Source organism: Cryptomeria japonica, chromosome 2 (assembly GCF_030272615.1).
Source record: "Cryptomeria japonica chromosome 2, Sugi_1.0, whole genome shotgun sequence".
NCBI classification, from domain to species: domain Eukaryota; kingdom Viridiplantae; phylum Streptophyta; class Pinopsida; order Cupressales; family Cupressaceae; genus Cryptomeria; species Cryptomeria japonica.
Genome location: NC_081406.1, coordinates 515778693 through 515805927, shown reverse-complemented (window position 1 = coordinate 515805927; position 27235 = coordinate 515778693). Strand labels below are relative to the sequence as shown.

Genomic DNA, 27235 nt, shown 5'->3' with positions numbered 1-27235 from the left:
TATCATTTTACTTGCTTGATTGTTCTTCGATGCATAATTGTTCTTCATTTCAGGCACTTTGACAAGCATTATGATTCTCCATACATGCTGTTCTTAAGGTAAAAAAATATTACAACAGAAAAATAAGTGGATTAAATTTTACACATGTTAAGCTCAGCTAGTAAAATTGAGATTGGTATAACCAGCCTAATCACAGATAACTGTAATTTGAATTTGAACGGATAAAAAAGAAAACAAGAAATTGTATCTAGACATATGCAAGCACAGATTTATTAGTAAATATATCAACTAGCTTCATCAAGTGCAGTTCTTTGCACATTCCAGTATTAGAACAACAATCTTATTTAAAACTGTGATGATTTTCACCATTGAGTCTGAAAGGAAACTTCATTACAGGCATCTTTGATAAGATGGTTGCATTGCTCATTCTCGCTTGAATGTTTTGGCAGAACAGTCAATAATTTCATGTAAAGAGGTAAACTTGATCAAACGATCCCCTACAAATAAGGCAAGAGAACAGAACAAAAGGAATATATTGGTCAGTTGTATAAATAACCGTTTGAGGCAAAGCACAGGTTGTATGCAATGTAAAGGTCTACTAAATTGTCTTAAATACCGATTATGCCAATTAATATTTTATAAATTTGAGAGATCAGAAGAGTACATAGATCTTGGAAATAACTAAACCTTCAATTTCTGGTGATCTCAATATGGAATAAAGTAGAAAGATAAAATTTTGAAGTTACTTTGTTTACAAGGTACTACTTACCCAACTTTACCAGAGTATGTTGGGGAATAATTGTAAATGAGGTACTCCTCTTCTTGCTTAAAGCTTGGCCTATGGTTGGATTTTCGACTCTCACTGCAATGAAATAAACAAGTGAGATAAAATAAGAATTTGATGGTGATCTCCTTAGCAACCGTTGTGTAAAGGAATATCAATAAAGACATACCTGACCACAAAATTTGCGACACTTTGAGTTACTTGAACTGCATCTGCAGAGTGAGGAGTTGTTGTAATTTCCCATTCAAATGTATTTTTCTGCAACCAAGGTACATAAACACATAAACACATAAACACAAGAATAGCATTATCCCAAAAACAAGAAGGCAATGTAAGGATAGTTGCAAGAAATGAACAAAACATAGTGTCATGCCCTGCCCCTTGATAGATCGCAGCTTTAATAAGATTAAATTCAGCTATAGAACTAATGAAAAATTCCTAGGACCAACCTGATATAATACCCTAGGAAATAAAATAAATAAATAGGGCCGACCTGGAATAGGTTGTCACTGGTCACGTGAGAAATATTTCTTGCTTGAGCCAACTTACTTAAATCAATTTAATATTTGCTTAAATTAATTAAAGATTTGCTAAGGCTGACCCTCCCCTAAAAGGGTTGCCTCTCTTGGAGAAACCATACCCTTTGTGGTGGCATAAAGGGAGATAAAATATGACAAGAACAAAAAAAATGGAGGGAATAGAATTCTATTTAGAGCAGACAAAAGGGCAGATAAAAGAACAGATAAAGTGCAGAAGCATAGGGGAAGGAAAGGATTTAAATAAGTTAATAATCAACAGTTTAGCCAAAGGCAGCAGTCACCAAGGGAGAGATGCCGCCTTAGGAGGAGACATGACTATAGAAGAACATGACTCTTCCATTCCAAGGAAGAGGTTGTTTATTGGAGATCGATCAAGTATAGGCGTGGGGGTAATCTGCAACCTGCAGTCATCAACATCCACTTCAAACACCTACAGCAAATAGTACAAGAACACAACATCCAGAACGGGAAAAGACTAGTGTGAGCAGTAAATACGCATCAAGATCAGACGTGAAATCAACAGACTTCCAATCATCTCAGATCTGTTATAACCACATCTGATAATCTTAATAATTGCCCTTGTGATATATATTTTGCCTATACATTATTTGTCAGCATTTATCTCTTATCTATATATATGTAAGATTGGATGCATATGACTGTTAGTCTGTTTGTAAACCCCCATCTTGTAGGAAAGGGAGGAGGTGTAAGGAAGAGGGGTAGGCATAAGATTTCCATCTAAGTAGGCCACCTTGAGTGAATGTCCACATTGCCTACCACTGAGGCCATAGATAGGACAATTAAGAAGTCCCTATTACGATCTCCCCTCTGATTCTACAATGATGCATTATTGACCTTAGGGGATGAGGCATGGATAGGGAAAGTAGGTACAACCACACCACTAGGTAGGGCACCCCGATTGGATGTCCATGTTGCCTGCCATTGGGGCCAAGAGGGTGAGTGTTGGGCTTAGTGTGGGATGGCTTCGGGCGGACCTATCATGCTTCTTCCCCCAAACCCTAATGTGTTTGAATAGTAGGGAATGATACCGATATTGTATATTGTCTATATATTAATTAAATTATTACATGTTACCGTCTAACCCTAATGATTGGAAGTATGTATATATGTATATGTATCCTTGGTTATGGTTGCAGGATCTAAATCCTGAAGTAATTTTGTTTAAAGGAGATATTTTACTTGGTAAAGATATAATCCTAGCCCTAACTTGCTGAAATTGTGATTTTAGGGCAAATTATAGGGTAAATTTGGAAGGGGACATTAGAATTGGTATCAGAGCCTTAATCCTGCCAGCTTGCCAGACAAACTTGCTTAACCCCCATAAAATTAGGGTTAACTATTCAAGCCTTTCTTAAGTGAATTAAATAGGAAAACATTGCACTTTATGTGTGTGCCTTTCAAATATATGCTTCATGCCTGGCAAGTGATTATATGGCTTTGTGCCCTATGTGTATTTATACTTCATGTCTTATGTGTATTCACGTGTATGCTTCATGCCTTAGTGTATTCATGTGTATACTCCATGCTTTATGTGCTACATGTACTCATGTGTATGCTTCATGCTCTAAGTGTATTCATGTGTATACTTCATGCTTTATGCACTGTGTATTCACGTGTATGCTTGTATGCTTCATGCTCTAACTGTATTCATGTGCATACTTCATGCTTTATGTGCTACATGTATTCACGTGTATGCTTCATACATGTTGATGTGTTTTTCAGGCACATGCGAACACAAAATAAAATACCGAAAAGTATCTTATCCTTTCTTGTTCAAAGTCTCTCAAATGCTGAAGATTCGCATAAGGATCACTTGAGACAACTCCAAGGTTCTTAAATGTCAGGTAACGACGTGTGGATAAGCTCATTGGTTTGATGTGATTATGCTGGAATCACAAGGGGACTTACATTGATTGAATGCTTGAATTGCTGGAACTTAGATTCTAACTACTTGCTTGGAGAATAAAGAAAGAGCAAAAGGCATGGGGTTTAGGGAGTTTATTCTAATCCTAAGAATGCAAGAGAAGAGTGAATGATTCGATGGAATCCTATTGGGTTAGGTATCACCATCAAACTGAACAATTTGACACAAGCTCAGTGCAATCTTCTAAGGTGCAATTCAAAGATATTCAAATCATTATCATCAAACATTGAATACCATTCAAGTTAATGCATAGGCAATGGATATATAACAACTTGAAGTTAAGCTCATATCATTCCAGTTGACCACACAAGGCACACTTACAATCAGCAAGAGGCTAGCAGTATGGACTAGATGGATTCCACACGAATACCTTCAACGAATTCCTGCATTCAATCTGATCAACATGAAAGCAAATGAGAAGTAGAAACCATGTAGCTTGTTGAAATAATGCTTTTCACCATATCTTCAATGAAAAGAGTACTTCTATTTACAAGCCTTAGCAACAATTTCTTCTTCTCCTAATCTATTCTAACTTCTAACTTCTACTAAACTATTCTTGAGCTACTAACTATTAACCTTTACAAATGAAGAGCTTGAGCTTTATATAGAGAGCTCATTACAATGAATGGCCAAGATCAAACCCAATCAATGGCCAAGATTTTACAATGAAGCCCTAATTAGGGTTTGTTACAACAAACTTTATTCTGGACAATGAAATAATTACAAGGCTTGGACACATGTCATCTTTAAAATATTTGACCAATAGACAGTGGGGATAGGTACATTAAAGTTTGTGCTCCCACGGGTGAGCTTGGTTCAGTGAATCAAGACATACTCAAGTGGAACTTCTCTAATTGGTGGAGTGGTGACTGGGATGCCACCTCAACTTGCTCTTTGTGGACTGGATTCATCATCATGAATGAGTAAATAATATTTCTTGATACTCAACATTATCTAGCTTCAGCAGTGATGATGATGATGATCTTCTAACTTTGATTAACTCTTCTGAAACTATCCTCTTGAATGTCTCAATCATGAAGGTGCAAGCTATAGATGTTGACTTCCTCTTAGTTTTGGATCTTGTGACGGCCTTGGAATGAACCCTTGATGTCATAACCGCTTTGAAGTGATTGTATGACTTCTCCTTTTTATGAAATCTTTTGAATATCTTGAAGTCCTCCTTGCACGGTCACCTTCCCGGTATCATTGTGCTTGCCAATGAAATCCTTCCTCTTGAATGTCATGCTTGTCTTGCGTTGTGTTCTAGATGTTGCTTTCAATCCACATCTCCATCCTTTGCATTAGTTATTTCTGCAAAATAAACAAAGATGGTATCAAGCATACATGATATAAAATCTTTATACCACCTCTTAATCCGATTTTCTATGTGTTGCAGGTTTGATAAGAGGAGGTCGCTCCTAAGGGTAGGCAATGGAAGTTGGAGCAATGGGGACCAAGTTCACTCCTGATAAGGAGCAAAGCAAGTTTAGCAACATTTCATCACCTCTTCATCAATTGATCTCTTGTACCTCATTCATTCCTTAAGTTTTTTAGTCTCTATGTGCAAAAACCATTAAATTACCCTCAATGAGTGCCTTAGAAGTGAATTCGCTGTCATGAGGGGCCAAAGGCAAGTGATTTCGCTCCTCTTAGGGAGCAAAGGAAGTAGATTTGCCTCCAATCAGGGAGCAATGGAAGTTTTCCAACACTTAGCAAAATTTGGCATATGCATCTCTTTCAATGAGCAAAAGGGAAATTCGCCCCTCCAAAGTGGCAAAGGAAGTAATTTTCACTTCAAATCATAAGCAAGGGAAATGGTAAGAAACTCACTTGTTTCAGCTAAAATTCACCAATCTTGCCTTCTTATACCTCAAGATCGTCATCTTTGCCACATGAAATGTTCAAAATTGTCATCAAAATTGCCTTGGGATGATTTTCGCTCTCAAAGAAGGGCAATGGAAGTAGAATTCGCTCCTAACAAGGAGCAATGGAAATTTTTTGATACAGCGCAAAATTTCAACCTCTCTTCATTCCATCAATTCAAAACTTAAGTTTTCTAACCTTCATGCATGAAACTGTGTCAAAATAACCTCAAGAAGAGTCTTGGAATCAACTTCGCTCCTATCTAAGGGCAAAGGAAGAGCTTTTCACTCTCAAAGGGAGGAAATGGAACAAGAATTCACTCCTAGAGAGGAGCAAAGGAGATTTTTTGGTGCTTAGTCAGATTTTTGCTCTCTATTCATCAATTCATCTCTTCATATGCAAGCTTTGTCAAAAAATTTCCACCAAACGTCTTGGAGATGATTTTGCTCCATGATAGATGCAGTAGAAGTGAAATTTGCTCCCAATGAGGAGCAATGGAAGAACATTGCGCTCCAAAGGGGAGGGCAATGGAAATGATTTCAAACTTGTCTTTCATCACTTATGTTTGAGTACTTTGCTATTTATGCACTTGAAGGAGTCAATCCAACCTTGAAGAAGGCTTTGAGATCAATTTCGCTCCCAATCTCAAGCAAAGGAAGACATTTTTGCTCCTAATGAGGAGCAATGGAAGTGAATTTCGCTCCAATCAGGGAGCAAAGGAAATCATTGCAATTTGGATACTTAGCTCAATCTCATTCACTTTCCTTCATTCCACTGACTCAAACCTTAAGTCTTTAGCCATCCACACGTGAAAACGTGACAAATTGACCCCAAAGAAGGCTCTAGAATCATTTTTTTTCTCAACCAAGAGCAAGGGAAGCAAATTTCCCTCCCAAAGGGGAGCAATGGAAGTGGAAATCACTCCAAAATAGAGGAGCAAAGGAAGTAGTCTCGATTTTGCCACTTAACTCACTTTCGCTCATTTACATTCATTCTATCAACTCAAGTGTACCAAATTATGCTCAATGTGAGGTCTAGAAGCAAATTCGCTCTTAACCAAGGGCAAAGGAAGTGGATTTCGCTCCAAATAGGGAGCAATGGAAATGATTTTTGCCCTCAATCTTGAGCAATGGAAGTGACTTCAAAATGCATCCTTTAGCTTAGTCTTACTAACTTGCACCCTAAGGTTTAGCTTTCATACATCAAAAGACCTCAATACTTGCCTTGAATGTGATTTCGCTCTCAACCAAAGGCAATGGAAGGGAAATTCGCTCTCAAAGGAGAGCAATGGAAGTGTTTTTGGCTCTTGTGAAGGAGCAATGGAAGTGTTTTTCGCTCCCACTAAGGAGCAATGGAAGTGAATTTCGCTCCAATCAATGTGCAAAGGAAGTAGGCCTCAAACTCACCTCTTAGCTAGGTTTTATCAATTCCTTGCCTTTGCATGAACTTAGACCTTGTGATTTTGTCTTCCTAGTGTGTAGATGTGTCAAATTAGCCTTAAGGAAAGCCCTAGAAAGAATTTTGCTCCTATCTAAGGCCAATGGAAGTGAAATTCGCTACCACTAAGGGGCAATGGAAATGGCCTCCAATTTGAAGCTTAACATTTTCTCATTGACGTTCCTTCATTCTATCAACTCAAGTGTGTCAAATTACGCTCAATGTGAGATCTAGAGGCAAATTCGCTCTCAACCAAGAGCAAAGGAAGCAAAGTTCACTCCAAAGGGGAGCAATGAAAGTGAAAATCGCTCCAAAAGAGGAGCAAAGGAAGTAATCTCCAAGTTGACACTTAACCCATTTTCTCAACTCAAATGCATCAAACCATGCTCAATGTGAGGTCTAGAATCAAATTCGCTCTCAACTGGGGGCAAAGGAAGACGATTTCAGTCCAAAGGAGGAGCAATGGAAATGATTTTTGCCTTGAACCTTGAGAAATGGAAATGATCTTCAAACTCGCCTTCTAGCTTGGTCTTATTAGCTCACACCTTAGATTTAGCTTTCAAGCCTCAAAAGACCTCAATGCTTGCTTTGAATGTGATTTAGCCCTCAACTAAAGGCATTGGAAGGTAAATTCACTCTCAAAGGAGAGCAATGGAAGTGTTTTTTGTTCCTAGAGAGGAGCAATGGAAGTAACCCTAATTTGTCATCTCCCTTCCATTCCTTAACCAAAATGATGATGCTCTTCACTTCTTCTATAATCAAAATGATGCTAGAGGCTTCAAAACTTACTCATCTCCCTCAAATTTGCTCAAAAGTCTCCATCGCTCCAAGGTAGGGGCAATGGAAGAGGATTTCACTCCAACTATGGAGCAAAAAAGTTGCTTCCTCAACTATCCCAATTCAAGGTCATTGATCCTGCATTGTATTCCTTGCCCAAATTAAAAAATTTCATGATCATTAGAAGAAATTTTAGATGATTTGGGGGGCCTAGAGAGAGATTTTGCTCCTAAAGTGGAGCAATGGAAGCAAAATTCGCTCCTAAAGCGGAGCAATGGAAGCAAAATTCGCTCCTAAACTGGAGCAAAGGAAATTTTAGCATACTTAGTCAAATGTTGCTCCTGGATCTCACCTCTCATTGAAGTACGCTCAAATCATCTGGATGATGAAGGAAACACTGCAATGTTGACTAGGATTGATATAAAGGGCTCCTCCTTCCAACTTTCATGCTCAACTTGACCTATCTTAGTCATTCATTCCAATCATAGCCCTATAAGCAGTAGACGAGTCATCCATTCCAAAAGCCTTGATAATTGGTTGTCTTCATAAAACCTAAGGAGACAAACTTGACTTGATGAACCCTCTAGCTACTTAAGAGAATGTACCCCTTCAATGCAAAGTCTAATAGTGAAAGACCCAAACTACTACCCTAGAAAGCAAAAAAAAAAGTGGGGGTCCCCATTTGCAAAGGGGCGATGTGTGAAAACGTCACAACAATACCCTAAGTGTATTCATGTGTATACTTCATGCTTTCTGCACTACGTGTATTCACATCTATGCTTCATGCCCGAAGTGTATTCATGTGTATACTTCATGCTTTATGCACTACGTGTATTCATGTTTATGCTTCATGCCCTAAGTGTATCCATGTGTATACTTCAAGTTCATGCTTTATGCGCTACGTGTACTCACGTGTATGCTTCATGCCTTGAATGTATTCATGTGTATACGATTCATGCTTTACATATATTTACACTTTGTGCATTACGTGTATTAATGTGTATAATTCATGCCTTACATATAATCATGTGTATACTTCATGCTTTAGGCCTTATGTGTATTCATGTGTACGATTCATTCCTTATGTGTATTCATGAGTATACTTCATACTGAATGTGTTTCGGCATGTTTACTCCACGTGTGTTTTATGTGTACCTTTTTCAAGTATGCTTTGCGTAGTATATATATGCTTCATTGTTACATCTCTCTTTACATGAATAATTTTATTTTGTTTATGATATTTTGCGTTGATATGAACATCAGAGAGATGGAATTATTGGCATGTATATATGTATTGATGTTGATAATAATGTTTTATTTAATTTAAGGAATCTTGGAAGGCTAAGAGTCAGCCTAACTACCTTTTTCGTGTCTAAGTGGATGCAGGATAACTAACACCCTCAGAAGCGAGGGAGCATATCATCAAGGAGAGGAATGCAGACCTTGGAAGATGACAAATTTGTCATTGAGCCATGAACCTAGAGATAAGTTGGCCTTGGGTTAGAGTTTGTGTTTCCTTATGTCAAGGTAGTTAAGTCATGACCTTATCAGTCGGTTAGTCAGTTCTTAGTCTATTCCTTTTATTGTCTTTAATGATTTAAAATATAAGAATTGGAACCATTATCTTATCTTGTGATAATTGAACTAAAACAAGATATCATATAATTTCAACTTTTAATTATATAATTGCATGAATATATATATATATATATATATATATATATATATATATATATATATATATATATATATATATATATATATATTGAGCAAGTATTGGGATTAAGCATACTACGGTCGTTATAGCCGAGATACCATTATTGTTGCATTTTAAGCAAGCTTGAGTGGAGGGTATAACGTCCACTTCACCAACTCCATGAGTAACAACCAAGACCATAAGTTACTTTGGGGGTCCAGGGTTATTTATGGATGTTCAAAAGTGTAAGAGGTTATGCTCTCTACACAAGGAACATAGACATTTTTCAGTACTGCAAATTTTACATAGAGTCATCACTGTAGATTATTAGCTCACAGTTACAACAAAAGTAATTGGGAAGAAGGGGATGTGCATGGAGCACATACTGAAGCTCTTGTCCTCAGCCAAAAACCAGGCATGTTCCATTCTCTTCAGTGTAGTATTTATATAGATTATCATTAGACTTATATCAATGATAAATCCAGTTCATAATGCTTTACATGCTACCATCAGTGTACATGAATCAAATACACTTCCTAGTCAGATGGTCATGCTCGTTAGGAGGTACCTATAGTGTGTGACCAACTAGAGTTGTGTAGGTTCTAAACACCAGGCTCAAATGGCTACTAGTCCTAGACTTTGGTCTACACCCTCGTGAAGGGTAGGGCCACTTACAAAAGGAAGGTGTGTGGGGGACCACTAAGTCTATGGTTGGAGGTAAAGCCCTTGATGATGCTCTCCCTCTCCACAACAATGCCGAGACTTGAAGAGTTAAACCAAATGAGTAGTACATTGTTCAGTAAAATCTTTGATCCTTTCTCTTTCTTTACGTATAAATGCATGTATCTTGTTTATATGTATCTTTATTTTAATTATGAAAGATTTACTTTCTTGCATGTACTGTCAAGAAAAAAAATTTAGTTTTGGTTTATGCTGAAGTGCAGTTAGATAGTTAATTTCGTTTTCAGCTAAAGCAGCTAGTTTCTTTGATTAAAATAAATAAATCCTATGAACTAGAAAGTAAATTTGCTTCTGTTTTTAATTGTTTTAAGTTTTAGCATGTTACATTCATATCCTGCGTGTTAGCCCCCATGTATGTCGTGTTTTCATCATGATTACTTCATGGATGTACGTGCCTTCCTAATGTATACCAGGTACCTCATGTCTTGAACAGACTTTGCATCATGTTTAATGTGTTTTTAACAAAGTTTGTTCCATGAGTGTTCTTATGGGTACTTATTCTTACATTCAAATTAAAAATAGAGTACATGTTTTAAATTATCAAGATCCTTATTTCTGCAAACATGATATCTCATAGTCCCCTGAATAAAATTGGTAAGACAACATAGGGGTTGTGAACCTAACAATGCCATGAAGATCTATAAGGTGTATGCCAAAGGATAGGAAGGAAGAATATATAAAAATATAAATGCTCAAACACCATAAAGTAAGGGTGTAAGAAAGTAAAGTAACTAGACGTTGAGAATAATAACCATTCACAATATATCCATGATAGACAAAAAAGTGCTAAGTCATGGGGCAATAGCCATAAAATCATGTGAGGTGCCGTCTATAATAACAGCACCCTCCTCTAGGGCACACCCATGACAAGTTTACAGCACAAGACTTAGTAGTCCTCTTTTGAAATCACTACCCAAAGTTCAAATACATAGCTTCGTAAGCTTATAGAGTTTGTTGTCAAATAAAGCATCATGCATATAGAGAAGTTAGTCGACATATCCAAACTCTTGTAGCATGAGGTTCCTAATGCAGTTTGGACCTCTTCTTCAGGCAAGACATCTCAGTCTCCAAGTCAGAAGGTAATTCAGTCATGTCCTAGATATAAACATGAAATTCAATATATATTAAACATTCCTTATATAGATAGTAATTGACATCAAGTTAAGTTTACACAGCATCTTTTAGATCCATTAGATCAAACTTCTTTCATAAATGATGCAGCCCCTACACATTTTGAGAACTTTATCTCACCAATTGTCATAAGATCACTTAACTATTGACTTAGACATAATCATCCAATAACTTATAAAGCAAGAAACCTAGACATATCTGTATACCTATCATGATCAGTATGTAATGATGAAGTAAACCATCATTTAGGTTTTCATCAAAATCACTGCTGCAGTCATAAGTTGTACTTAAAAACCAGTGAACCACGGGGACGCGTCCCCCCCATTTTTGGGCGCGTCCCCCCGTCAGAGACGTCTCGGGGACGCGGGGACGGGGACGCGACGTCCCCCGCCGTCCCGCCACCGCCACCCAAACTCCGCCGGGACGGGGAGACGTCCCCGACGCAGAGACGTCTGAGCGTCTCCTGGGGGACGTCTGGGCGTCTCCGTGGGAGACGCCTGGGCGTCTCCGTGTCCCTCAAGAGACGTCCAGGCGTCTCTCGAGGGACGGGGGGACGCCCAGGCGTCTCCCGCGTTCCCACGGGATTAAAAGCGCATTTTTCATTTTTTTTTAAAGTTTTTATGACACGTGCTTTTTGGGGGGGGTTAAGGGGTAACCCTAATTGGACGTGGGCCCCACCCTACCCCCCAAAACAACACAAAAACATGTTTAGTTTGGATTTCACTCTCATTATGCAAAACTGATTTTTTTTCCAGCAGCTTGAAGAGGAGGAACAACTTGAAGAAGATTGATTGAAGGGGTGAGAAAAGTGACTACAAGCGTGATAGGAGCTAGAAGAAGCAAGAAGAAGAGGAAGAAGAAGATTCTTCTACATTTTGGAGAGATTTTTCAAGCACAAGGTAGGGTTTTTCAACTTCTTCTTGTTTTTTTTTTGTTTTACTTTCTGATTTTCATTGTTCTATGTCATTTTTGGTTTTTTTAATTTTTTTTCCCTATTCATCTTAAGACTCAAAATGAGATTTGATATTGAATCTTGAGGGCAAAATGATTCATCATTTTGCCCTCAAGATTCAACATCAAATCTCATTTTGAGATGAATAGGAAAAAAATTTAAAAATATATTGTTAAACAAGGCTGATTTTATTTTTATTTTTATTTTTATTTTGTGAAATGCAGTGTCAATTTGAAAATTTCACAATGAGCTCCCAAGGCACTAGTGAAGATAACATGGAAATCCATTCTCATAGTGAGAATGATTCAGAATTTGACCCTGAAAATGAGGGGGGTGACCATGGGGCTGATCCTGGAGCCCAATCTAGTTCTATGGCAAGTGCAGCAGCTAGTACAGGTTGCCCTTCAGAGTTGTTGGCACCATATGCTAGGGGTCATTTTGATCCTAAGTCTCCTCTAAAACAGTTTGCTTCACAAATATCAGTACAAGGCACTGCATCACATTCAAGTGGGGGAACAAGGAACTGGAAGTGCAATATTTGTGACAGAGAATGGTTTGGTAGCATTAGCAGGGTGAATGCACACTTTCTATTTTGGAGAGGAAAAGGCGTGAAACATTGTAAGTTTTTGGAGGAACCCAAAAATATACATTACAGAATTGAGTTTAACAGGCTTTGGGGGGTTCCAGATGACACAAATATTTCAATGCCTACTACTTTGTCTGCTAGGGCATCACTTCACGACAGCCAGAATGTGCCAGTGCCACATACTTATCATGCTTTGCAGGCGGGAGGAATGATGTTTGGATCTCCATCTACTTCCACTTCTACTGCTGCCAGGGCTGGGAAACGTAAGTTGCATACACCACAGAGCAACCCCATTGCTGATATGTTTAATGTACAGCTGAGAGATGAGATAGATGAATCCATTGGCAATTTCTTCTTTGCCAATGGCATTCCATTTCATGTTTCACGGTCTCCTTATTATAGGAAGATGATAGATATGGTGGCCAAGGGAGGACCATCTTATGTGCCACCAGGGGAGACGAAAATGAGGACCTCGATCTTGGATAAAAGCTATTCCAAGATCAATATTTTGATGGAGAAGATGAAGGCATGTTGGGTGGCATCGGGGTGCAGCATAGTTATGGATGGGTGGACGAACATTAGCCATCGTCCACTCATCAACGTCATGGTCACATGTGCAGAGGGCCCATACTTCCTTAGAGCAGTTGATTGTACAGGGCATCGTAAAGATGCTGATTTCCAGTTTCAGGTCCTCAGGGAGGCTATTGAGGAGGTTGGGCCACAAAATGTGGTCCAAGTAGTGACAGATGCAGCCTATGTGTGTAGAGCAGCAGGGAGACTCGTTGAGGCAGCCTATAGACACATTTGGTGGACCCCATGTTGTGTGCATGCCATGAACAATGCACTCAAGGACATGGGGAAGATTGACTGGATTAGAGGAGTGGTCACCGATGCGAGAGATGTGCAGATGTTTATCTGCAACCACCACATTTCACATGCACTCTTCAGGACCTTCGCGAAGAAGGAGTTCTTGAAACCAGTTGAGACTAGATATGCATCCTATTTCATTCTCTTGGAGAGAATGATTGAGTTGCAAGAGGCATTGCAACTCATGGTTATGACTAATGAGTGGAATAGGTGGGCTGAGGCCAAGACAGAGCAGGGGAGAAGGGTGAAGGAGATAGTGAAGAGTGATGTGTTTTGGACTGATACGAAATACATTGTCTCCATCATTTCTCCAGTATTCCAGGTGATCAGATATGGGGATGGGGATGCACCTAACCTTGGAGAGGTGTATGAGTGCATTGACTCTATGCTTGGCCAGATGAGGGCTGCTGTGCGAGTGAAGGACCCCTCTCTAGCATTCTACAATGAGCAAATCCGGCCTATCATTCAGAGTAGATGGGACAAGTTGAACACTCCTTTGCATATGGCTGCCTTTGCCTTGAATCCTAAGTGGTACAAGGCTAGACCGGGTAGAACGACACCGATTGAGGATGATGAGGTGAAGGCAGGTTTCTTTAGGTGCATAGAGAAGATGTTTGATTCCAGAGATGCCGGCACAATGCGCACTGAGTGGGGAAGATTTGCCACTCTTAGAGGTTATTCAGATGCAGCAAAGATGGATATAGACATTATGGCACAGGAGGACCCACTTTTGTGGTGGAAATGTCATGGCCCGAAATCTTTGACCACCACTCTAGCCATCCGTCTGCTATCCCAGGTTTCCAGTTCTTCAGCTGCTGAGAGGAACTGGTCTACATATAGCTTCATCCACTCTCTTAAGAGGAACAGACTTACCTCTAAGAGAGCAGAGAAGCTTGTGGCTGTACACAGTGCTTTGCGTCTCATTGACCGCAAGACACTTATGTACAAGGAGAGTCCAGCGGCACGATGGGATGTAGAGCCAGAGGAGCCTTCACAGATTGATGAGGATGATCCTACCACTTCAGATGCAGGGCTAGTTGGTGTGAGCTTGAGGGACCTTGATCCTCAGGAGTCCAGCAGTTCCAGTGAGGAGGAGTTTGCAGATGATTAGAGGCCTCCATTAGCTACAGTTTGAGTTTTCACTTTTCAGTTTTGTCATTTTGTATTTGACTCGTCTCTTTTGTAATGCTATTGCTACACGTATTTGTATTTGGCTACTCATTGTAATGATGAATCATGTAATCATCTTTATTATTATAGACTTTGCAATGGCATCAGATATTCATATTTTTCGTTTTCCTTTTTCGATATTCATATGATAGAAATGAGAAATCTCCAATTTGACAATTTCATTTGTCAAATTTTATTTACTTTTAGTTTTAGCAATTAGCAATTAGTTACGTATCACTAATCTAAGTAATCTTGGTATTTCCTATAGTTTCATTTGAAATCTAATTCTTATACTGTTATAATGTTATACATCTTTTCAAAACTAGTTTTTCAAGTACTATATGTATATATATGAGCACCACCACCCCGCCACCCCCCCGCCGCCGTCCCCAAATTTAGGCCCTTGGTCCCCCCGTCCCCGAGACGCGTCCCCCTGTCCCGAACGCCCGTGGAACACTGTTAAAAACTCTTTGACTCCACACAATACTTATCACAAATGATGAAACATCACCAAAACCATATTCAAAATTTGTATAGAGCACACTTGAACATACTAATCTGTCATGATGTCATGCTTTCTTACAAATTTTAAACTGTCAAACTTATAGTAGTTAACCCTCTCTTAAACAATTGTACTAGGGTACGAATACCATACAAACAATGAGATTCAATGAACTAGTTCCCAACATCATAAGTTCTCCATTTTATAATGTATAGTTAGCATGATCTCTCTTACTTGAATCAAAGAGATACCTGCGACATTTCTTATGAATATGATTGATGCTGTTACAAAGTTGAGTATGTTCCTTCCCTCCTATTGGTGTTTGTTTTATCATCTACCAACCATTAGAATAAGATACCCAAAGGTATTTGTTGAAACTAAGTAGCTTCGGTAAGATAAATGATTGAATGAGAGCTTCATTTATCTCTCATTCAATCATCTACCTTATCGATGTAACTACAAGCTAATGGTAGACTTCATGATTGAGTGAATAAACTTGTTATAATCATCTTTATACGCATTTCACAGTCCAAGCATCGGATTGCACATTTCGACACTTGGACATCATTACCAAATATCATCGATCATGCTATGTCCATATTTCATATGCTGTGGTGTGATTATAATTAAACAGATCGGATTTATGATATCTATCATAGTTATCATATGATAACTATAATAGTTATCGTATTACACTTGCATCAAACCGATTTGTTATCAATTGTTATAATAATAAAATAGCATTCGAAACATACCGATTTGTTATCGGTTAATATTAAATAGCATTTGATTTGAACCGATAGTTATCGGTAAACATCTTAATCAACCGGTGCTTGTGAACCGATCAAGACATGTCTTGATTGGGCATGCCAAGAGACATGCACGGTCAAGGCATGCCTTGATTGTTGGGCACCACATATATGTATATGCCATGAGGAATGCTGCAGCGATCATTGAAATCAATAAATGCCATCTACAGCAGTCTGCAATATAAGAAGGAACAGTCAATAAAACAGTAAAAGAATATCTAAATTCTTACAACTTCAGATTTGAACATAAATTTGAATAACATTCACATGGTATCAGAGCCAAGTTGATCGAACCTAAGGCATTCAAATTTGAGAAGTTCAAATCGAGAATATAAACATCACATTTCCCATGGCTAATGCTATCAGATTTGAGGATAGACTTGAAGGAGGTGATAATTTCTCAGCATGGAAATTCAGAATTAAGATGATTCTAAAAGAGAATAAAGTTGAATCATTTGTAAGAGTTGAATCTAAAGAACCAGAGAATGAACCTGACAAATCGACATCGATTGAGGGAAATGAAAAAGCCATGAAGATCATAGTCGATGGAGTGAGAAATCACATTATGCCAATAATAACAAAGCATGAGACTGCCTACCATATGTTCAAAGCACTCGAAAGTGCATTCGAGATAAACAATGCAAGTAGAACCTTGGCTCTAAAAAGGGAAATTAATCATATAAGTATGAACAAAGGAGAGTCAACAACGCATACTTTATGCGGATATCACCCCTAAGGGATGAACTGGCAACGCTTGGATATGAGATCCAAAGCAAAGAGCTAACGCTCATTGCTCTAGATGAGTTGCCTAGTACATCGGAAACATTCGTCCAAGTCATTAGTGCACGGGCTAAATATCTGAAATTTGAAAGGCTAAGAGCAGATTGTCTTCAAAAGGAGTCAAGGTTATATGAGAAGGGGATCAAGCAAAAGAACATAGATGAAGATCTCCATGTTCAAAACACCAACTCCAACAAGAAAAGCAAGAAGAAACATTTCAAGAAGAGAAAGAACCAACATGAGAAAGGGTCATCTAAGAAAGACAACTCCCACATTCAGTGCTTTAGGTGTGATCAATATGGACGCTATGCAGAAAAATGTCCGGATAGAATCAAACAACAAGCTACATTTGCAAAAGTGAAAAGGAAAGAACATGACTCCGAGAAGCATGTATTTTACTCTGCCCTCTCTAGCCAAGTATCCAATAAATCTAACACCTGGATCATTGGCAATGGGTCTTCAAGACACATCACTGGGTATAGAAAATTATTGGATTCCATGTTAGAAGAAATTGATGAAGAAGTAACCATTGGTGATGACTCTGCACATGCAGTGAAAGGCGTCGGTACTTGCACCATTAAGTTGAAGACAATCATGTCCCTCCAACTCACTGGAGTCCTATTCGTTCCTGGCATCAAGAGGAACTTAATCTCCGTATCTGCACTTGAAGATGATGGGTACAGCATAACCTTCATGAATGGTAAAGTTCTAGTATGGCCACAAAACTCTTCCATCAAGAAGGCTATAACCTTAGGGCATAGAAAAGGCTATTTGTACGAGGAAGACCTGGATCTACTTTCTTAAACATAAAGAATCTAAAGAGATCCTCAAGAGATTTAAGGAATTCAAATCTCTCTCTGAAAACTCTTCCGGAAAGAAAATAAAAATCCTAAGGACTAATAATGGGAGGGAATATACCTCAGACATTTTTAGGGAATTTTGTAAAGAAGCTAGGATTAAGAGGGAGTTCACTGTTCCTTACAACCCCCAACAAAATGGGGTTGTTGAGAGGAAAATAGAACCATTGTAAAAGCAGCCAAAGCCATGCTTCTTGATCAAAACTTAGAAACTCATCTTTGGGCAGAAGCCTCCAACACTGCTGTATACATACAAAATAGATGTCCTCACTCCCACATTGAAGATAAAACTCCTGAAGAAGTTTCCACAAGGATAAAGCCCGATATCACTCACTTTAGGGTATTTGGATGCCCTGTTTACTTTCATATACCTAAAGAGAAAAGAACAAAACTAGAACCCTCTCGAAGAAAAGGAATCTTTGTTGGATATAGTGAAACCTCTAAAACCTACAAAATATTTGTGCCTGGACATAGCAATATTGAACTTAGTAGAGATGTAATATTTGAAGAAGACAACCTTCAAAAGGGCTAAATACTCTATTGAGTCAGAAATCTATGCTCCATCTTCAGACCTAGAAGAGGATTCCACTCCTGAGATTCAGAGGGAGTGTTCAGAAGAAAATGAAGTACAGATCCCTCCCCAAGAAATCCCTAAGAAAAAAACCTCTATGGGCTCACAAAACAATGGAAGATGCAAGGGACTTTGCAGCTCCTTCAGGGACTTTTAGAGAAAGTAAGAGGCCTCGAAGAGTTTCTAGCTATGTAGCCCTAATGAATGATCTCTCCAAATCAGAACCCGCTAATGTATCAGAAGCTCTTAAACATCAAGTTTGGAAAGATGCCATGTTTGAGGAATATAAATCCATTTTAAAGAATGATGTTTGGGAAATTGTTCCCACGCCAAAAGGAAAATCTATTGTTTCATCCAAGTGGCTATTCAAAATCAAACATACTGCAGATGGTAGCATAGAGAAACATAAAGCCAGATTTGTAGCCAGGGGTTCTCACAGAAAGAGGGAATAGACTACGATGAGACATTTGCTCCAGTTGCTAGATACACCTTAGTTAGAGCAGTACTGGCCATTGCAGCAGCCAAAGGCTAGAAAGTCCATCAGATGGATGTAAAAACTGCTTTTCTGAATGGCAAAAATTGAGGAGGAAGTCTACTTAGAACAGCCAGAAGGGTTTGAGATCCACAATGCAGAATCACGTGTGCAAATTAAAGAAAGTCCTATATGGACTAAAACAAGCCCCCAGGGCCTGGTATGAAAGAATTGACAGCCATCTCATGGGATTGAGATTCTCAAAGAATCATGCAGATCCAAATCTATACTTCAAGGAAGTCAAAGGTGATATGTTGATATTGATCTTGTATGTTGATGATCTTTTAATTACATGAGAAGATCACCTTATTGGCCAATGTAAGAAAGACCTTGAAAAGGAGTTTGATATGAAGGATTTAGGCCTTCTACATTACTTCCTTGGATTGGAAGTTTGGCAAAACTTTGACAATATTGTACTTAATCAAGGAAAGTACACCTTAGACATATTGAAGAGATTTGGTATGATGAACTGGAAACCCATGACTTCTCCTATGGAAACAAATCTTCACAAACTAAAGGAGGCAGTAGCAGACGCCCCATTGGTAGATCCTACTCTCTACAGACAAATGATTGGATCGTTGATGTACCTAGTCAATACTAGACCTGATATTTGTTATCCAGTAAATGCCTTGAGCTAGTTCATGTGTGAATCTAAGGAGATACATCTTATGGCTGTGAAACATATTATGAGATACCTTCAAGGTACTCTTAACTAGGGACTCAAGTATGAGAAAGTTGATTTGGATCTTCATGCGTTCACTGATTCGGATTGGGCTGGAAGTGTGACTGGCAGGAAAAGCACCTCAGGGTGCTACTTCAGTTTGGGTTCAGCCATGATATCTTGGATTAGCAGGAAACAGTCATCAGTAGCTCAGAGTTCTACAGAGGCAGAATATATTGCAGCCTCCATGGCTGCAAGAGAAGCAGTATGGCTCAGGAAACTGCTTGTGGGATTATTTGGTAAGCCACTAAAACCTACTATAATTCATTGTGATAATCAGAGTTGTATAAAACTCTTTGTGAATCCTGTATTTCATGATAGATCAAAACACATAGAGATTCCTTATCACTATGTGAGAGATATTGTAGACTATCAGTACAGGAGACCAGACAACAGACATACTTACCAAACCTCTATCCAGAGTGAAAGTTGAACACTTCAGGAAAGGTCTTGGTATGATTGAGTTGTAATTTGTACTAATATATGGAATGTTTAATGTGTAAACTTCTTTTGTCGTGTTATGACTTTATGGGCTCCACCCCCTGTGTACATTTCTAAAAGGTGACAATCTTTTAGACAATGAACACTTGTATTAAACATTATAAGGTGACGATCTTGTAATGTTGATATCATGCTGACTTGATATCATCCTGACTCATGGATGTGCCATGATATGTTATGGTAGACATTATGTAACGTAATGTCAGTGCACATACCATAACCTGGATATAAGGGAATTCAACATTCTCAAGTATTTTATATCCAGGGTATTGCGTGTTATGCGATACTGATATCACGTGTTATGTGATATCTATATCACGAGATGACGTGATATATTCCTGTGTCACTTATTATGTGATACATCATGTCACGAGCATATGTGATATGATCCTTTTTATTACGAGGTCATGTAATAAATTCTGTTATGAGAAATGTGATGCTTATTTCAATGTTTACATAGGTCTCCAGTTATCTTCCCTAGCTAAGAGGGAGTGTTGAAACTAAGTAGCTTCGGTAAGATAAATGATTGAATGAGACACTTCATTTATTTCTCATTCAATCATCTACCTTATCGATGTAACTACAAGCTAATGGTAGACTTCATGATTGAGTGAAAAAAACTTGTTATAATCATCTTTATATGCATTTCACAATCCAAGCATCGGATTGCACATTTTGACACTTGGACATCATTACCAAATATCATCGATCGTGCTATGACCATATTTCATATGTTGTGGTGTGATTATAATTAAACAGATCGGATTTATGATATCTATCATAGTTATCATATGATAGCGCCGATTGATGTTATCATATGATAACTATAATAGTTATTGTATTACACTTGCATCATACCGATTTGTTATCGGTTTTTATAATAATAAAATAGCATTCGAAACATATCGATTTGTTATCGGTTAATATTAAATAGCATTTGATTTGAACCGATAGTTATCGGTAAACATCTTAATGAATTGGTGCTTGTGAACCGATCAAGACATGTCTTGATCAAGCATGTCAAGAGACATGTCCAGTCAAGGCATGCCTTGATCGTTGGGCACCACATATATGTATATGCCGTCAGGAATGCTGCAGCGATCATTGAAATCAATAAATGTCTACAGCAATCTGCAATATGAGAAGGAACAGTCAATAAAATAGTAAAAGAATATTTAAATTCTTACAACTTCATATTTGAACATAAATTTGAATAACATTCACAGTATTCTATCCTCCCCTGAAAAATCACTGCTGATTCCAAGGTCTGTATGTGCGAACAAGCGACGTTAGTGGGATAGCTACTCAAGTAGTGTTTGCTGAAAATCTCGAGGGGGACTTACGTTTATTAATGTCTTTTCAAGCTTCTGGACTTAGACGGATTTAGCAATTTTAGGCTCTCTCTCTTTTTTTTTTTTTTTGGATTTTCGGGATTTGGACTTTCAAAAAGGGAAAAAAGGGGGAGGTTAAGAAAACTGATCTAAACCTATGATTCTGGAGATGGTATCAACTGGGTGCTCTCGGGAAACCACACTTTGCTTCGCCACACTAAGGACAACTACACAAAGCGGGTGCAATCTTCAACGGGTTGTGCTTATGATCGAAATGTTGGCATGCACAGAGAATAAGCTCAGACTAACTTTGCACAGTGAAATGGAAATCATCCATTCACCAAAAGTATGAGCGGAGGTACACCGTCAATTAACACTTATCAAATCTTTCATTCAATTTTAACAACATGAAAGCAAATCTAAATTAATTTTAACTAATGTGTTGAGGAAATTGAAACCATGCTAATCACTCAAACAACAGAGATTACAAAGCCTTAAGAGAAAGCGCACATACATTATATTATTTGAAAATGACCTTCACGCAACAATACATCAAAAACCTCACTCTCCAAATGAGAGGAGGTAGCCTTATATAGTTTTCAGAAAATAATGAATAGGCGAGATCAAACAGTGATCAAGGGCCCAAATTGAAAGTTATAAACCCTAATTAGGGTTTCCCAGAACTCTATCAGTTTGAATGAATGAGAACATTACATGTGGCACAGTTGCCATTCTCACTAAAGTATGTGTCTAGTTTCCTTTTCGGATAAATTAGGTTCATTGAATCTGGGCATGTTGACTTGGAGTAATCTGATTGGTCGGAAGATGACGAGGCGCCACCGTAGCATGAGTCACTCCTAATCTTGCTGAGGCAGTGCAGGAGTAGGTACAGGAGCTGGATCAACTCCTTGGGGCGGCAATGGATGTTACTCTCTTCCTTGAATCTATGCTTCAATGCGATCAGCAATCGCTTCCTCCTCTTCAAGGATAAAGCACATTCGACACCAGTCAAGATAATTTCTTTTTACACTCCAAGCTAAGCTGTATAATTCTGTGAAGATGTTTTCTTGCTCATCACTGAAATCCAAGTCTGGCTGTAATACTGGTTCAAGAGGAATGATTGGCAGGCCCATCTCTTACCATGTTAGTGGATTGGAAAGAAAATTGTCGGATTTCCCTAAGAACTTGCTTGTGAATGGCCAAAATCCTTTGTCTCTCTAGATTTTCCTTAATCACAGCCTCTATTCGCTGGCCCTTTTCTTCCTCCTTAGTAATAATGTGACTCACTTGTCTGAATTGAGAATAACTTACTTTCGATTTCCAAGCAAGTGTTCGTAACTAATGTGCAATATATGATTGATTCAATCCTTGTTCAGGTTGCTCAAGAGGCAGATCGAATGGGAATTCATGCGGCAATACCATGTTGCATCATATCTACTATCCAGAATGGGTAACTTCAACTATTCAAGACTTGATGATGATCAAAGCCCTCCTTCTAGCGCCATTTTATGTTGCGTGAGAGGAGGGTGAAAGCTCTAGATAACCCCTTGCAAATATGAAATGATGGGATCAAGTTGTTCAGACATTCGCTGTGATCGTGTCCTCCTTCTTGATACCCTGAAATTTGGAGAAGAATTTCTCCATGCCTTCATCATAATTGAGAAAATTGGAATTTTCTTTGTGAAACATTTCCCATACTTAACCAAATTTTAGCTATCTTCACGCTCGGATGAACCTTGCCCGTGAACTTGTCCTCAATCCTCCATTTGGCTTGACACTCCAGCTACAATCTCTATGATGATCCCACTTCTACTACCATTTGCGACCTTTGATGGGAGACAAGAAAAAACAAGAAGACAGAAAAATCTTTAGGAAAACTAAGAAAATTCGAATGATCTGCCTCATATTAACTGGTTATACTCCAAATTCTGTCAGCTTTTATGAAGAACAAAGCTAGAAATGATGATTAATGCCTCCTAAAATACGCTCAACTTGTGAAAATCTTCTTTGAACCTCCTTCAACCTGCAAGATAACTCTGAAATTTGCTCTTAACTTGCTCAGAAAGTTCGAACTTTTGTGTGGGAATGAAGAAGTGAAGAAGGTATTTGTAATGAAGTTTGAATTTGCAATTAGAAACACGCAGATCTTTTCCAATTCATGTTTCTAATTCATCCTCAGTCCATCGTATCCACAAAGAAAGTTTCTATTTTAGACTTTAGTTGGCTTGTCATCTCTTCAAGTTCGAAAATCTTCTTCTTGGTTCACAAAGTGCAAGTTTCTAAATTGATTCTTAGTCCATAAATTCGAACTTGATCTTGAGATATCTTCTTTCAAAACTTTCTAATTCCATCCACAGTTCGAATTTCCTGAAGATTTGGATGACATCACCAAGGAATATTCTCCTTTCCTCTATACTTAGCAAGTATTTTTGGCTTCACCTTTGACTTAGACGGACTTCATGAAGTTTATTTCTTATTGTGTTGCAAGGAAAAGTCGGATTTTTATAACTTTCCTTATGTTTATGTGCACTTCATGTCTTAACTTTATTACATTTCCCTCAAGGCGGACTTTTTGAAGTATCACCAAGGGCGGAGTTTAAGTGTTGCTTTGAAACCATCTTCTAGGCGGAGTTTGGAGAGATAAGCATCTTCCTTCATCACCTTAGGCGGACTGTTGAGAGGCTTGCAAGCACTACCAAGGCGGACTTTGTAGACTTGGCATCATGGGCGGACTTTTCTTCACTTTAAAATCAGGTTGCATGTCCAAGTAGGGCAAACTTTCTTCACTTAACTTCAGGGCGGACTTTTGAATGACTTGTGCTCCAAGGTTAGGGCGGACTTTCAAGAGATCACCAAGTAGGGCGGAGTTTCAAGAGTGTTGGTTGAAAATTTTGTACACTTGGGGGAAATATACAAAATTGTGGTTTCAACCACAACACACGAGTAAAAACTCTCCTAATTAAGGGAAGGCTCCCCCTATCTAACTAAAACTGAAATAAAAACAGGATGGGACAGCAGTCTTCCTTCTTTCTTCAAGAAAGACATTATCCTTTTCTCTTCACAGAAAAGGATAGCGATTGAAAATGAACAGCAATAACTACTTTCAAGTGAAATGAGAGAAAGGAAATGAAGTTTCCTGAAAGCGCAAAGACTTCCGTCACTTCCTTCGGGACGGGACAGCAATATCAAGCTCAAAGACTTGACTATTGGAAGTCCTATCTACCCTTTGCTATACTAAATTTTACAACGAATAAAAGACAACAGCTCAAAGACTGGAATAATTTATTCTTTTAACACAAAGACAAGAACTAATGCAAGCTCAAAGACTTGCTGCTATTTCTTATCAAACAGTAATTTTTCCTCAAGAATAGACGCAAGCTCAAAGACTTGCTGCTCCTTCTAGAGATTTTCCTATTTTAATTAATCTTCTCTACTTGCAGCTCAAAGACTTCAAATCAGATTGGACTAGGCTCCTTTAGAAACACTTGGCATAGAAGAAATAAAAGATTCAAACTCAAACATGTAGCTCAAAGACTCAAAACTTGAGTAATCCTTCTTTATTATTCTTCAAAAACTTTCAATCCACATACATAAGCTCAAAGACTTCTTGCTGTAAATTTGGCAGAGTTTTTGCTTGCTTTCCAAAAGATAAAAATTACAATGGACCCTCTCTTCTATTTAAAGGAGAGGAGCCTTGAGAAAAAGGTGGGAGGATCCTAACTAACTTGAGAGATTCTCTTAACCACCAAGACTCATTCAATAACTAACTGAGACTTCATTAACTAACTAAGAGTTACTCCAACTAACTAAGACTTATTCCAACTACAGTCCTAATCAGACACAACTTGTAGTTGTCTTACATGTAATTACAAAAGTGCAAGTAATGTGTAACTTGCATTTTACAAAAAAATACTTTTACATGTAACTTGTCAAAACGAAATTACAAATGCATAACTAAAACTATTTCATGTGTCTAAAGACACGACTCTAACTGCATCATCCATTGTCTGTGATGATCTTCATGTCGCTTCAGGATGCAAGAACTTGAAGTATTCTGGATTGGTAAAGACATCTTGAACCAGAACGGGGAACTTGCATCCTTGTCTTCTTGCTTGGGGTAGTACTATCTTTTCAGGAGGGAAAGGGTAGCCTTCCTCTTTTCATGTCATGACCATCTTTGTCTTGAAAGCATTTTATGCTCTCAACCATGAATTGTTGTTGTATTTCTTCTTTGTATCATCCTTCATTCTTGAAATTTGCTTGCAAAGTAAGGCCCATGCCTTAATCCATTGATTTGGTAGATCGTGTGTGCAAACCGGACTGACAAGGGAAGGGATAAATTGATGCAAAAATGGGCTCACAAGTGAATTTCGGGTTTTGGAAGCTGCATTACATGTGTGGGAAAAACAAGAGCATTACTTGCAATTGCGGGGAACAAACATGCAACTTCATATGTGTAATGGGTAAACACAAGTTTGCACTTGTAATTGGACCTTTAGAACTCATTTTCAAGTGTTTTTTGAGTGCTTTTTGGACCAATTTCGGGTTTTGGATGGCTGACCGCATGTAGACTTTTAAATGGGGAAAATGAATAAAAGTGTGAAATGAGTGGATGAAATGGTATGTATGGATGATGGAAATGAATATGAAAATATTTTGGGAAGATCATCTTCAAGAAAATGAGAAGAACTTTCAACGTGTAATCCGGTTCTAAAAACCCGATTATGAAAGGATAGGTATTTCTCATCTTTGCAACTTGGAATTTCAACAAAAGATGGTTAAATATTTTATCCATAAGGGAAGAACAATGATTTTCATCCCACTTGTAATCAGGATTTAAAATCCCGAATACAAGTAAAGAGGGAAAATGGGGAAGAACAATGCAATTCTAAAATTGCTATCAAAGGGGAAAATCTCTCTCACAAAAAACCGATTTTTGGGGAAGAACCAACCATTTACAAATTTACAACTAGAAAGGAAAAACCAGAAAACAAGAAAACAAGAAAAATGAAACAAGAAGAAAATAAATCTTACCTTGCTCCAATCTAAAAATGCCTCTCCAAAAGATGATCAATCTTTGAAATAAAGAAGAATATCTCTTAAAAAGAAACTAACCATATTCCAAAACCCTAGCCATGTTTTTGAAAAAATGCCCAAAACTGAAAAACGTGGCAGCAAATGCAGGAGAAATGGCATGGAAAATGGCCAAGACTCTTTCTAACCTTAATACCTGTTGACGTGTATTTTGTACACAATCATACACAGAATAAAATACCGACAGGCATCTTATCCTCTCTTGAGAAAATAGTCTCTAACTGCTGAAGATCTGCAAAAAGGATCAGTTAGATAGACTCCAAGGTTCTTTTAGTGGGGTCTCCACGTGTGGACAAGCTTTTAGTGGTATGATGTGATTTGCTGTTTCCTTCAAGGCTTCTTACGGATTCAATAGTTCGAAGATTTCACTAATCTAAAAAGAACTTTCAAAAAATGGGAAAAGATAGGGTTTAAGAGGTCTAATCTAGCCTAACCCTATGAACGACTTAGCATGAATGAGATTTGGCAAGACTCAACCAACTTCAATTTTGCCATAAGATAACAACTTAATTGAAATTAGTGCGATCTTCTAAGGTAATAATGGTATTCAATGCATCAAAGACCAAGGACACTACTACGAAGGTACATATCCTAGGTGCGAAAATGCTTGAAGGTTAAGGACTCAAAATGTTTTCCAGTCGACCACGCAAGGCGTTCCTACAATCAGCAAGAAGCTAGTGGTTTGGATTGCGAATCCTACCAAATATCAAATCTCACACTTAGCCTTTCAAATTAACAAACTACTTTGATTGAGCGAGATTCAAGTACATCCAACAACCATGAAGATAACTTAAGAAATTTGCAACAAAACACCATAACTTCAATATTTTATTGATTTCCAAGTCATCATATACAACAATTGCTTGAACTTCTCTCTTCAAGACTCAATCTTGCTACAAAATAAAAATTGCTTACAACTCTAATTTCTCAACTCTATTCTCTATTTCTCTATTGACTATTCTGTTACAAATGAAATGAAAAATGGGGGTATAAATAGCATCCCCAGTTACAATGAAAGGTCCAGATTGAAAGTAAATCAATGGACAAGA

General features: G+C 38.1%; 1 protein-coding gene across 1 annotated transcript in view; it reads right to left on the bottom strand.

The window, feature by feature from the left end:
* Positions 1 to 254: 254 nt before the first annotated feature.
* Positions 255 to 27235, bottom strand: part of LOC131045257 (gamma-glutamyl hydrolase 2) — a 96985-nt gene continuing 70004 nt past the window's right edge. Inside the window, exons 8-10 of the mRNA XM_057978809.2 lie at positions 954 to 1042; positions 770 to 862; positions 255 to 497 (exon numbers count right to left, since the gene is read on the bottom strand). Of these exons, the coding sequence (XP_057834792.1) occupies positions 464 to 497; positions 770 to 862; positions 954 to 1042 (216 nt within the window). The 3' untranslated portion in view covers positions 255 to 463. The remainder of the gene's footprint in view (positions 498 to 769; positions 863 to 953; positions 1043 to 27235) is intronic.